Source organism: Phoenix dactylifera, chromosome 18, assembly GCF_009389715.1.
Source record: "Phoenix dactylifera cultivar Barhee BC4 chromosome 18, palm_55x_up_171113_PBpolish2nd_filt_p, whole genome shotgun sequence".
NCBI classification, from domain to species: Eukaryota; Viridiplantae; Streptophyta; class Magnoliopsida; order Arecales; family Arecaceae; genus Phoenix; species Phoenix dactylifera.
In genome coordinates this window covers 4,399,841-4,414,256 of record NC_052409.1, presented here as the reverse complement: position 1 = coordinate 4,414,256, position 14,416 = coordinate 4,399,841, and the positions used below count along the sequence as shown (strand labels likewise).

The 14,416-nt window shown below is 38.3% G+C and overlaps 1 protein-coding gene across 1 annotated transcript; it reads right to left on the bottom strand.

The window, feature by feature from the left end:
• Nucleotides 1-238: 238 nt before the first annotated feature.
• Nucleotides 239-13,091, bottom strand: LOC103698464 (DEAD-box ATP-dependent RNA helicase 8). The gene is given in 10 exon segments (XM_039115657.1): nt 239-718; nt 1,035-1,197; nt 1,310-1,383; nt 1,695-1,809; nt 7,743-7,975; nt 8,122-8,158; nt 8,210-8,342; nt 8,345-8,483; nt 10,970-11,030; nt 12,397-13,091. Coding segments are annotated over 9 exon segments (1,128 nt in total). The 5' UTR covers nt 12,654-13,091; the 3' UTR covers nt 239-718; nt 1,035-1,118.
• Between the last annotated feature and the right edge of the window lie 1,325 nt (nt 13,092-14,416).

Below are 14,416 nucleotides of genomic sequence, written 5' to 3'. Positions count from 1 at the left end.
AGTTTCATTATGGTGAGCCACCAAATTCTCAAACTCAACGCATAGTTCGCTCAGAAACATATTCTTGACTGGCAAGCAGGAAGAGAAACCTCTATAATTTCATTGTCCAGCTAGTACCCAGTCAAGAAGATAGAACCCTATAAATGTTCATCTCAGGCAGATACCTCAGTTTATCAGAGTTCTATGCTACACCACATTCTAGCTAAACAGCAATAAACATAACCATGACAGCAACCCATATTGAAGGTGATTGACATTAACTAAAAGGATGCTTTAGAGTAAAGAAAGACAGAGAATCGAGTCTTCTGCTGATAACAAGTTTGACAAGTTAGAAGAGTAAATTTGAGAGCACAACTTTTCAGCAAACACAAATATACAGGCCATAAACCATAAGCTTCGATTTTTGCATTCAATGGCATCAAGCTATGCAACACCTGGAAGTGTCTGCAAGAAATGCACCTTTAAAAGGATGAGATAAAAAATAGCTAAGTCAGAAGTAATTCAATGGAAGCAAGTATCCAGAACCGCAAAATAATCTACTTCTGTATCACTTGTTAGCATCAGTGACCGAGCACTGAGACCAGAAGTTTGAATATTAACAAGTGGCGTACAACAGCAATCACCATACAGTGTCCACCTAAAACGTTGAAACCCGCTACATGGTCTCAACAAATGCCCCGTCAAATGCAAAATAAGTGTCTTTAAGGGTTAACCAGCCCTGTGTACAAATCCAAAGAGAAAATATCAGAACAGAAAGGGTAAAGGAAGAATAAAACAACTGCTTCAAAGCGTATTCAAGAAAATGATCATGTGAATAATTTGGTACGCTTCCATGCTAAAAAGTAAAACAAAAACATGTCATAATACACTGCAGAGTTCCATTCATGCAATAGTACAGGATCCTGCAGATTCGATAAAAAGACTCTTCCAAGCTAAAAAGTAAAACAAAAACATGTCATATACACTGCAGAGTTCCATTCAAGCAATAGTACAGGATCATGCAGATTCAATAAAAAGGTTGTTGAATCACTTACATGATAAGACAATATATACAGGCGAAAAAGGTCTGCTAATCATTCACCAATTCCAAGGATGCCAAACTTAATTATCATGATAGATCATCTGCAGTAAATAGTCTGATCTATCTGTGGAGGAATCTGCTTTATCTCAGTTCCAAGTTCTTGCTCAATCCTATTCCTGCAAGTTAATGCATCTTCCATGTATTACACCACATAAAAAGGGGGTGTGTGTGAGAGAGAGAGAGGGGGGAGGTGCAAGCATCTGGACCACTAAAGTGAGTCATGCTTACAAGTTGAAACGATCCTCATAGGTGATCAGGTTAACTGCTAAACCAAGGTGACCAAATCTTCCTGAACGCCCAACCTAAGAATGTCAAGCAGAGGGACCTTTTAGAACACAATGTAGCAAGCATAAATTAGTAATATGTGAATACCTTCCATAAAGCAGGTATGCACATAAATTCCATGGGATAAAAGGGTGCAAGCTAGTAGTCCACATGGAAAGTAATCAATATGTACTTCATTTAGTTGAGGCACCTCTTTACATAAACAAGCAAGCTCAAAAGACTGGATGATTAAAACCAACTTATTTAGTTTAACTGAGGCACCTCAACCAGCAAACCACATTTTCCTAGTAGGTTTAAATACAGATATGCCTCTGTTTAAACACCTTACCCGGTGGAGATATGTCTCTGAGTTCTTGGGAAAATCGAAGTTGATAACAACGTTAACAGCTTGAATGTCAATCCCCTTGTAAAAAGATCTGCAAAAAGAAGAACCTAACATGTATTACATCACGCTACTTAAGAAAAAATAAATTGTACACCAAGAACATATAATCACGTGTTACCAACAACCATGCAATTAATGAGTTACATGGTTATCTACTTCCATTTTAAGAAGCTGCAAGTTATGATGCCTAAAGCTTTTATGAGAAGACAATTTGAATGAAATAGAGCAGATAGACATACAAAAACTCTAGAAGAAAAACGAACTTTCCAGAATTGAGATATTATTGACAATAAAAACCCCACAAAGAGGAGCCATGCTCATAACAAAGGAATTTAGAAGCACAAGCATGTTCATACAGTAACCTCTCCCTTCTAAGGGCTTGTTTGAATAATCCTGCTAGATCTTCAGGATTGGAAAAAGGATTTCTAGTATTGCAGAACACAAGGCCTGGCCCAGCACATTTCAGCCGAATCTCTCCCAGCCCATTCTTGCAGGGAGAAAAAAAAGACCTGTGAGATCTGGCCAGCCCCCTCCATAGGTATTCATGTGAGTTCTGCGAATACAGGCCTAGCCCGACCTACGATCCTGTTAATCTTGCTAAATTGCACAGAATTATCCAAGCAAACACTAAATCTCACTAATAAACCATTTAACTCATTGCTAAAAATGATTCAAAAAAATCGAGGGAAAAATACTATTTCGCCCCTGTACTTTGCCGAAGTTACACTTGGACCTCTTCTACTTCAAAAAGTCTCATACCGACACATGAAGTTATATTTTTGATTTGGAATGGCCCTTCCATTTATCTTTGTGAACCGAGCTTGAATTGGACTTCATTAAAAGACTCATGACCGTTACCTGAATATCTAAAATCTCCAAAATTCCTAAAAAAATGCCTCCAAAATAACACTGAAGGTCACTACTGATGATGGGATCATCATCCAAAAATTTCAGCATACAAAATCCAAGTTTTCTCCACTTGGTTTGATTTCACGAAGGCACCCAACAAAGAGTTGCAAGATTCGATCTTTAAAGAAAGTTGGCATCTTTCATCAAATAAAATACATCTAGGGCTTCCTAGTTCTATTCTGAATCAATGTAGGCCTCGATGAGGAGATCAAACATAACTTGAGGATCGGATGGCCTGAGTTCTTTGCCAGAGGCCACCATGCATTATAGAGCTCTTAGGAGGAGTTGAAGCAGGTGGTGGCGATGCCGTCTTTGAGGAGGTCGAGGGAGTGGGCACCCCAACAGGCTAACTATCCCTCCTCCATACATGGTGACACTGTCAAGATGCCCCACCCCACAACCGCCTCCAACATCATCGCAACTAGCAGATTGGGCTTGGGCTCGTGGCCTAACTTGATCTTCTTGCGATCAGATAGGTCGAGGGAGAAATCAATGTCCTAGACAATGATAATGGACTCGAGAGTAGTAGAGACAAGGAGGCAGTGGAGGTGGGAGTTGGGGAGGACCTTGGTGATCTCGAGGTCATAGACGTCAAAATCAAAAAGGTTGGTGATGGTGATGACTAGGCTAGTCTTGCCGATTGGAGGCATGGAGGAGGTAGCCGAGCTTCCAGGTGCCTCTACATGGGCATAGGGGTCGCAGTGGGTAGCAAAGCAGAGGTCAACAAAGAGGTTGACTTGAGGTCGAGGGTCAATGATGTGGGTGTCAAAGGTGGAAGGATGAGTGAAGGGGACAAAGGACTAGCTTTTGTTTGGGGGAGAGGGCGACATGACAATGGTAGCAGTGGGAGGAGAGGGTGGCGAGGACAAGGTCAAGGAAAGGCCATTAAAGCAGATGATGGAGGCGAAGCTGGAGTCTGTGTGGTGGTCATGAAGCGGAAGGAGGATCGATGGCTGACAGTGAGTATTTCGAATCTCCAACATTCCTAAATCATCACAGGCATGAACTAGACTTCGACTTGGAGCTTTGGGAGTACCTCACCCCCTCCCCCAACACACAAGGTCTCCATCATCGGGTGATATGCTGAGGCCTAGGATTAGATAGTGGTGTAGTCCATCCTGAACATCAACAACCTCTCGCTGATGGTCAATCTCGACAACCAATTGTTCTACGAGCGAGCTGTTCGTGAGGCTAGACTAGGCAGAGAAGCTGAGTGAGTTGGATAAGCATTATGGAGAGGCACTGGACACAATAACAAGATGTGCACCAGGCACTCGATGACACCTTTCCTCTCTCCTATTGCCACTGATTGCAGAGCTTCCAACAACATCCCTACACAAGGTCAGCTGTTTGATCCTTGACTGCACCAAGTTTAGGCCCATCGCGGCCCGTCTTGCCCATGAGTGCAAGTTCTCTCCTGTTCTCAAGAACAGAGCATTCCATATCTTGGTGGTTACAAGAAAGTATATATACTTTGTTATTCTTAATAAGTTAGCCATTTGCCACAAAGATATTCAAATACACCATCCTTTTTTGGGTTACGCAACTTCCTTGTGAGACTTTTAAGCAACTGATAGCAGAAGATACTAATAATAAAGTTGGATGAGATGATAAGATCCTCCATGATTTCAAAACATCGTAGCAATACACTGAAAGGCATTCGGTTGGGATTTCTGCTGGAGTCAAAAGAGGAGGCAAGTAGAGGTCGTGGCAATCAAGTGGTCAGCATTGGTAGTGGTGGGGTAAAGTCGGAGAGAAGTAAAGGCAGCCCATGGCAAGGTTGGGGACTTGGAAAAAGAGAACAGGGAGGGGTCGTGTCTCCTCTAAGCATGGGGCCCCTTGGCAACGAAGCCATGGGCGAGGGCGAGGAAAACGATTTAGGAGGAAAAAGAGGCAAAGATAACAGTCATGGGGCATCTTGGAAATTTAAGTAATTTAAACATGTCTGTCAATGATGTTAGTTAGAAGATGAATGGAAGGGCCAGATCTAACTTAGTGGGCCGGTCTGAGGCTTTTTAAAGTAGGAGGGGTCCTATTGTAACTCGATTAAAGTACAGGGGGTGAATCAATTAATAGCTCTCCTTATTTCTAGTAGGCAATGATTACTCAGACCATTCCTCTCTCCAAGTACCTCAAGAATATGGATTACCACTAAAGATATATCTTTTTCCCCTTTATTTTTAAAAAGAACTTCTATCAAAAATTTACCAACAGCTTTACTGAAAAGATCCTTCATTTTGAACAAAAATATGTAGGCCGATCAGCTCTCCACTTGGACCACATCAAGGATATTATAGGACAACATAAACCATAAGTTTCTTTACTTCCCCTTTTTCTTATTTGTCTTTTCTAGAAAATCCTCTTATATGAAATCTGCATGGAGAAAACCACCCATCCATTTTTCTGCATTGATTTTTACATCTCCCTATCTAAATTATATGATTTCCTATGTTTGCTTATGCGATCAAATTATTTCTACTTACTTTTTTCTAAAGCATCCTATTATTTGATATCTGCATGGGAGTAACAAATGAAGAGTAGCAATGACCTATCCCATTTTGTTTGTCAATTTTTCATTTGCTTATTTAAAATCACTTCTTACAGTTTGTGATCAATACGGTTCCATTGTTTATATCTATACTTCTCTTCCTCAAACATGCACTGTACATGCACATTTGCTAGTTTAATTTGGAAATATCAGAATTTTCATCAAATCAACTACCTATGAAGGAAACTCGTCCCAGATAGCTTAAAAGTTTTGACAATTCAAGGAGCCAGATGAGGATTTTTGGTGCCATTTATTTTTGTCCCTAAAAGAGAAATTTGATGGCAACAATTATGAAAGGAGGGACGATAAAAAAAGTAAACACAGTTTGTTAAAACCCTTATATGAGTGATGGCATGCAAAGCAACACAGTCTCGTGGAACAATCAAAGGCCTACTTGTGACCAAGTTACAAAGTATCATATTTGATGGCTATCATGCTTCCATGTAATAAATGGCGAATCAGCTCCATGCGATCACACAATGTGAAAAATCATAGATGAAGAAACCTAGTTCATCCTATAACTGCATAGCCGGAGTTTGGGGAACATGGTCAACAATGAGGGTATTGTAACCATCAAGGTTTGACCCAAGTTCCTAACTAGTAAGAGTCTACGGTAAAAGGTTTATTAATAATACTTATAGTTTGTGTTGAATTTTCAGGTATTTCCTTTTAAAGGTCAGCTAGGGAGTGTTTATTCAGTCATGATACTTCTTTTCACGTTGTCATGTAAGATAGTTAGTCGTGCTAGTTTTAAATGAGTTTTAGTCTAAGTTAAAGGCATCTAAAGAAGATCCTGTTTGGTTAATTTTAGATTAGCCAAATCTCAACTCCAATATGTTTAAGAGAAGAACTGCTTTCAGAGTCCTTATATTCACATGAAGCAAAGTTCACATTTGATTCAGTATCCGTTGAAATTCTCATAGTTCCTATATACTTTCTCATCATCAAGGCGCTCCATAGAATATAACAGCGTGTGTGTGGGTGCCTGTTTCTGATAAGTTAAACCACCGGGTGAAGAATCCTATACCCTCTAATGGATGACATCACTCTAGCTAATCATCTTTTTAACCTAATTTGGCCTGTGCTTCCTAGCTCTTTAGATTATGTTTATAGCCACCTTAGATCACTTCTAAAAGTCATCAAACACTAGATTCCAACATTAGGGACAAAAATATAAAGGGGCAGCCAGAGTTCTGACAAAAGCTTCAACAAGCTAACAGCATCTAAACATTGTATATTCGGTGCATGGAAGTCCCAGGAAAACGATACAGTACTGTACAACAAGATTCCTGCATGCACCATTCGGAAGTCATGAAAGACTCGATTTCGATGGTCTTGCAACATCTTAGCATGAATGTAGAAGCAGGAATAACCAAGCTTTGTGATTTTCTTTGCCCAATAGTTCTACCCGATTAACCGAATTGCAGATATGATGGACTGGTTTATTTGAAGCTGGAAAATGGAGACATTAATCCATTGTATTCACAGAAAAGAAAAAATATATATCAAAAAGGGGATGATCACCGCAATAGTAAAAGCAAACCTTTGAGAAAGGGTATTGAGGCAGTGAACCTTCTGTCTTTCTTCTACCAAAGCATAATATTGTGTTATTCCCTTTAGAGTAAGTTCGTCCATAAGATTAATTATATAAGGTTTGGTAGATATCGGTCTTTGAATTGCTTCACTGTTACAGGAAATGTTGCCGAAAACATTAATATCTGCCGATTTGCAGGAAGAAAACATATCAGCTGTTCTATCGAAGGGTAAACTCTGGAGATAGAGCTTGTTGCCTGTGACCAAAAAACAAAATATCTGTTATCAGAACCCAGAAAAACATAATACATGCATTATACATTTGAACGGCAGCTTTCTCCTTTTTTACTTTTTAATCTCTTAACTTAAACACACTATGAAATGAACACCATAAGAAATTACGAATATAGCAAAACATATGATCAAACAACAACAACAATCCTATCCATCACCATGAGGGCCAACAAACAGCACATCAGCAATGCAATTATGATATGCAATCAAACTGTATTTAAAAAAAATCACAAAAATTATTGAATTATTTATAAAACTCTCGAGCATCCCTCACAATTATAGAGCAAAACCCCATGTCCATGTTCTAAGTAGCACACTGCTAGGAGATGCCATTTACGTTAACTATTGATACATTTATTGATTAGTTCAAGAGAGTTTCCAGGCCTCGAACACAGCTTATGTCAACATACTCGACTCCGATATTAACTTGAAACTTACTGAGCTCATAATAGTAAGATCATGAAATACTACACTATTTGGATGTAAATTACAAAGACATATGTCCCATGGAACGCCCTAGAGTAGTCAAATGTGTTTGGAAAAGGATTCAGAGTCATATAGCAAGCTGCAAACTCTTAAAAAGGTGGGGAGAAAGGAAAATGCATGCAAATTTATGAACACTTACAGATACGCATGAATTATATGCAGACAACTAATAACCAAATTGATACACAAAAACTTTAAAATAAATTGCTGCAAGCTAATACCTCATCCAAATGAGCATTGAAGAATCCTTCAGAATGCAAACACCTTTCTTCGCAAGATCAAGTATGCGACCTGGGGTTCCAACAAGTAGATGTACAGGCTGGTATAAGCGCATAATGTCATCTTTCAAGCTGGTTCTCCAGTGTGACCATACTTGAATCTTCAATATTTTCCAAGTTCCTTGCAAACTTGTGATGTCTGAAGTGCTAATTCTCGGGTGGGAACCAATATAAAACTGAACATCACAAGTACCCATAAGCAGGTAATAAAAAGATATAAAGGTATACAATCATTTGCAGTAACACACTAGAGCAACTGAACATCCATAATTAATTTTCCACTAGTCAAAGAAGTGAAGAAATAGAACATGCATAATCAAACTGAGAGGTAACATATGATGGTAGCAGATATGATGTATCTAACACAGTAGTGTACATCAAATGTAAGCAATCAGGTTATACTGTCATACAGCAAACTTATCAATGGTATCGTAAGTGCAAAAAGCAAACCTTGAATGACATTACTATCTTGATCAATTTTTTCCAGTGCAGGAATGCAAAAGCAGCTGTTTTCCCCAGTCCCATTTTTAGCTCTAGCAAGATATCACTGCCAGTTAATGCAATTGGAATGCTTTCTTCCTGAATAGGAGAAGGTCTCTCAAATCCCTTTTCATATATTCCATAAGCAGCTCCCGCTTCAGAAAATAGTCTTTCAAATTCATTTCCTTTAGTTGCAGTAACATCCTGCACATATATAGTAAATTATTCATCCACATGCATGCTTAAAACAACATACATACCTTAAATAGATCTAATTATAATGACTTTTGGTCATCCCAGCATTCATTTATAATTGGATATTGACAAGCCCACTAAGAAGTCAGAGACTTAAAAAACAGATCTACGGTAACATGCTTAGACCACCCATGAACAAGCTTAGAAGCAGAGGCAAAGGACTTCAAAAAAATCATTGTTATTATATAAAAAAAAAAAAGTTGGGCCTCATTTCAAGCTTCCTTGGCACAATAAATTGTTGGCAACCTTCAATAAATAAAAAGAAAAAAGTGAAAGCTATATGTTTCAAATTGCTGCTAACCATTTAAAAAGCCGTAGTTTTTACACACAAAAAAAGGATTAGTACATTTTTTTATCAAAAATACACAACACCTCTGTCAACAGATTCCAAAACAAAGGCCAAAAGAGAACTTAAACATAAATTGGCCATGAAAATACGAACAATAATTCCATCTTTCCTAGATCTAAGAATTACAAGAACAAAAAATCTGCTTACAAATTAAGAGGAACATACAGCTGATAACCTCCTAAGTGGGTCATACATATACTCATGAAAACTGTAACACATTTTCTTTAAGTTGATTGACAAGCAATGTTTTACATCGACTAGGCTATCATGGCAGGTTAACTATTTGTGGTTTGTAGCATTAACAAGCACTTAATAACGTCAGGAAGTGGTCAGGTTAAGAGGATGAGAGAAAAATTGTCAAGGCACTGAAAATTGGAGAATAGCTGTGGGAATATAAGAGAACAAAACAGGATCTAGTGCCTAAGAGGACCAATGCATTTATAAGCCTCTGGTAACCTCCCACGAGAAATAGATAGTGTGTATCATTCAAACCATCAGAAGAAGCAACAGATTCCTTCCCTTTTTGGCAATCTCAATATAACCCACACATTTGTACCCAGTCACATTGCCCTCCTTTGAACTTTTATTCTCATCTTTCATTATAATGCAATCCTTGAATAAACTCAACATTTTTCAGCTTCATGTCATAAGGTTCCCCTTTCTTCCAATATCTTATGGTATAGTTGCTCATAGACATTTTTCTCCCTCAGGTTACCTTCACACAGCATGCAGTGCTCAGAAGATTGGAAGAAATTAGCACTCAACAAATCAGCATTCAAATTAAAACTTCAGTACCAGCTAGATAGAGAAGAACTTATCTACACCCCTCAAAATCTCGCATGTCCTCCCAGGAAGAAGTGTATTGGCCACTTCCATCACCATGAGGTGGCCTCATGGTCATTCAAGCTTGATGTGTGGGTGTCTTAGATAGCCGTACTACTGGTAACACCCACTACAAGTGCTTGAACTATGATCAAATAAGGTAACACATCAAATTGGGCTAATGAAGGGCTTTAAGGTAAAGGAAATATGATATAAAATAATTTCAAACATGGAGGCCTCAAATACTCATGAAATGTTAAAATGATTTCATGGAAATCCTCTGTAGTCGTCTTTTTAATTCATCCAAGGTTTGGAGCGAAACTCCAATTCTGCATGTCTTTTTTTTGGCTAAGTTTATAAAACAAACCCTTAACCATTCCATGGTCAACTAGTCCAAAGAGGATGAGAAAATACTGAAGAATACAAGGATTTGACGTGTTACAACTCAGTGTTGTTCCTCCTATTCCAACATCTTGTCCTGATCCTAGCATCTGGCTGTTGGATTCCACTAATCTGAATTGCCTAACTACTGAACTGAACCCATGTGCAGTGACTCAAATATTGTCAAATTCATGTGTTTGACTAGAAATCTAATTTTAAATCCATGCTTTTAAATTTATACCTTGTAAATGTGTTGCATAGCTTCTTTTAGCTTTTTGTTGCCTGTGCCTTTTTTGGTCAGTTAAATGGGAAGCATATAGCATTTCCTAAATAATAAGCAGGTGGCTTAGGCACCTCTGTGAATAATAGATTAATGAGAATAGAGGTAGGGCAGGCATGTAGACAAAGAAAGGCTTATTGACAACATATTTTGAACTACAAAGAGCAATATGTCACTTGTCAAGGTGCTTGCCAAAATAAACTTCAGCTAAGGGCATCAAACTCTAATTCAAAGAAAGTTTGACATGAGGGTCTCGCATATATGGAATTTAAATGCCTTATATACAATTAAATACAAAAAACAGCTTCTGTCAAAATCTCCTCTAATAGAGCACACCAAAGAATGATAAACAGGCATATGAGAACTTAAATGGCTTGCAACATGACATGTAATGACTGAAAAGTGAAATTTAAAAAAATTCACATAATAATCAGGCTCAGCAAATGGAACAGCAAAAATGAGAGCAACATATTGATTTGTGGGGGAAAAAAAAGAGGCAAAAGCTCACATAGATAAGAACTCATGAATTTCTCTAGCATCAAAAAACATCAACCAGTACAATTTCTCAGCATAGGCATGTTATAGCAGAGTTGAAGTACATACCTCAGTCATGTAACGTGTGTCAGGTGGTGGTATCTTCAACCGTGCCTTCCAATCTTGAGAACTAAAATCATCAAAAGAAAGAATAACAAAAGAAGGTTAAAAAAACATGGTCAATTTGATAATGCTAATATGACATAAAAAATTATAACAGCCAATACAACCAAATATAAGAGACAGACATTTGAAGTTAGCAATGCCTGTACAACATAGTGGGTTCAAAGCAAGGCTCAGCTTTATCCAAAAAACTAAAAAAAAATGCTTGGAAACTTGCTTTTGTTTTCAGATTCAGTTGGAAGCAATAAGTTTCAGTTTGGAAGCTTCAATAGTTTTGCTACAGTTCAGCAAGCCCAGTTGAAATTTTAAATATTTTTTTAAAGGCAAAGTCAACTAAAAATAGAAAAAAACTGAAGAAAGTGAATCAGTCAGTAAGAATAAACTAGAGATCATTTTTAAAATATGATTTATCATTTCAAATGTCATGTTTAGAATGCCTACACCCTTCACAATCCAACGCAGAATAACAAAAATGACTTTGAACTCGAGATCTAGGAAATCCAAGTTGATCTAAAAGAATTTACTTTTACTCTAAATATGAAAAGAATTTAACATCAAAATGCTGCCAAATTTTCTCAAAGCTTGCAAAGTTCAAGATTATTTTAGAAGTAATATTTTCCCCCTCTAAAAGTCCAAGAAATGAAAATAACTAGAACCAACCTATATATACGTTAAAGTTTGCTGTATAAGGTAGTTTCATAGCAAACTCAGAAACGAACCCTAATTCCAGATAAAATTCAGGCTGAACCATAAATTTAGATTTCCATTTTGGAATTTCAGACAAAATCTCAACCTATAGTTCAATGGATGTAAATATGTAGGAATTTTATGCATTGAAACTTGTCTTCCCTAAAGAGTATGAAGGACCCCCAAGTTCATCAAACCCTTTTCTCTTCTTTCTGAGATTTTTTTTAGTTTATTCTAACAGGCTCTTTTGCTTGTGAAGAACAGACAATTTGAGTGAACTAAGTTGCTGCAGCATGCCAATATTTGCACATAATCATACTGGAGCTACTAACCCCATCTACAAAACTGTCTAGTTGTCAAGAGGGAATAAGAAACAGCGTTAATTTTCATTTAAATTATCATACGCAACCAAAATGCTCACTTTGAAGAGGTTATGCTCATAGCTGGCTTTACAGTATATTTTTACAACTACCCATATTTCTAATGACATTTGGCATGCCCGGATAAGGAAAGATACAGCAAAGCTACCATACAAGCTGATGTCTAACATGTGATGATAACATCTTCAAATCCTTACATCGTATGAAAACCTAGGTTAACAATATGATCCAATTTCTCCATATAAAAACAATCGCGAACAAAGAATGTGTTATTAAACAAAAGCTCTGATTTTTCTTTCTTCATACCTGGAATCAACGGCATCAGATTGAACAGATTTTGCTGCTGCTTCACTGTTCCCAGAATTGCTCCCCATTTGATTCCTTCTCAACCATTGCTGCTGCTGTAGCTGTTGGAATTGCTGATTCTGCTGGCTCTGTACTTGATTCCTCGGAATATAATGCTGCTGCGGCTGGGGATTTCTCCCATAGTAATTAGGGCTAGCTCCATAGTGCCCCCCACCACCATTGCCGATGCCGGGAGGATATCTTCCTCGCGGATTCATCACTGCCCCAAATCGACCGCCCAACAAGATCGAGAACACGCAGAACGAAGATTTAGGGTTAGATCCGAAAAGGGAAACGCTCAAATCGGGACGAGATTAGGTGGATATGAGGGTATCCCGGCGCTGATCGGAGGATGTTTCGAACCCTAATCCGGAGAAGAGATGCGAGGAAGCGTGGGATCTGAGGCGGTTCGAAGGATCGGAGGCGAGAAAAAGATCAGAAAACGCCATTTTTCTTGGGATGGAAAGGTTTCCGAATGCGGAGAAGCGCGAGAATTTGGATTCGAGAGAGAAAATTCATACCTGATTGGAGAGGAAAAAAAAGGGAAAGAAATGGGTGGATTTGTTTCTGTTCTTGCGAGCGCGCCTGAAATTTAGGGCACCAGCGAAGCAAGAGGGCGGTTGAATGACCGGAGACCCCTCGGCTTGTCTTAGGATCCGGCCTCCATTTATATGGGAGGGACTGATATTGTCACGCCGATTTTGTAATATTCCACGCCTTGACCGCCATCGGTGGGCCGGAAGGCCGACCTCATTTTGAATTTGGAAAATATCTGAAAGACCTGGATGCGCGCCACGTGGCTCGAATAAGCCGATGGAGTCCGCCGTCGGCAGCTGCTTCGCAGCCACCTTATATTTTCTTTGCTGGCTTTTAGCATCTCTTTGCGTTGTGGATGCAAGCAACTCAACTTGTATCTGTCGCGCGCAATTTCTGTGGAAGAAAACATAAATGATTTCTGATAGAGGAAATACTGCGCACCCCGATCTTGGAATCGGCCTTTCTATCTTTGGACCAAAATTGAGGTGAATACTTTGGCTATGGCCGAGGAGTTGCTGCTATAGAAAAACCAGCACGTGTCGACAAAGGTAGACAACCCCAATAACCGACAACCATATCAGTCTGTGATCATGGCAGTCATATGTTCTACATTAGATCTGCACTATATTTTGCCCACACAGATTGACCCCATGCCGCACCATACTACCAACTGCTGCTTGACGTTATTACACGTCACATCGTCCCAAGTCAGCTTAGGCATCGAAGGGTCTCCTGCTAGAAATCTTCCGGCAAAAAAATTTCTTGCTGGCCACCTAGTAGAGGAGACCAACGCCTCCACCAGCCAACCTTAGAGTCGTCCGAGCTACGCCCTGTCTCGTTCTAAATAAGACAATAATTTCTATATAACTAGATTGCATCAATCCATCTTCATTAGACTTGATTCAGAAATAATCAAAACCAATCCGAATCTCAATTTAAAACATTATATTAGATGCAAAAATATGTTTGATTCGTTGTACAAATTGGATGTAGATCACTAAATATCTCGGCGAAAATCAAAAACCAATTCAAAATCTAAAACCAATCCAAAGCCAGCGTATATATGTGTTAACCAAATCTTATGCAACATAAATTATTGATGATATTTGTTGAAGAAATGATAAATTATTGATGATTATCATTTTTAATTAATATTTTTGCGAATTATGTTATGATATAATGGAATACTCAATTTATACATATTTCTAGTTGGTGTTTGAGGTATTTTTTACCTGGATTGGCTTAAAATATCTGATAGATTAATAAAACAAATATTAAATCTGATTTGGTCTGACTTAAATGAAAATAGAACAAAATTATGTTAATTTTGAAAAGTTTATCAAGATTTTGCTACAATAATTTCCTATCCAAGCAGACTTGCTTGCAGCTATGTCAATAACAACAATTTTATAAGGAAGCATATATTATGTCAATTATTTTCTCA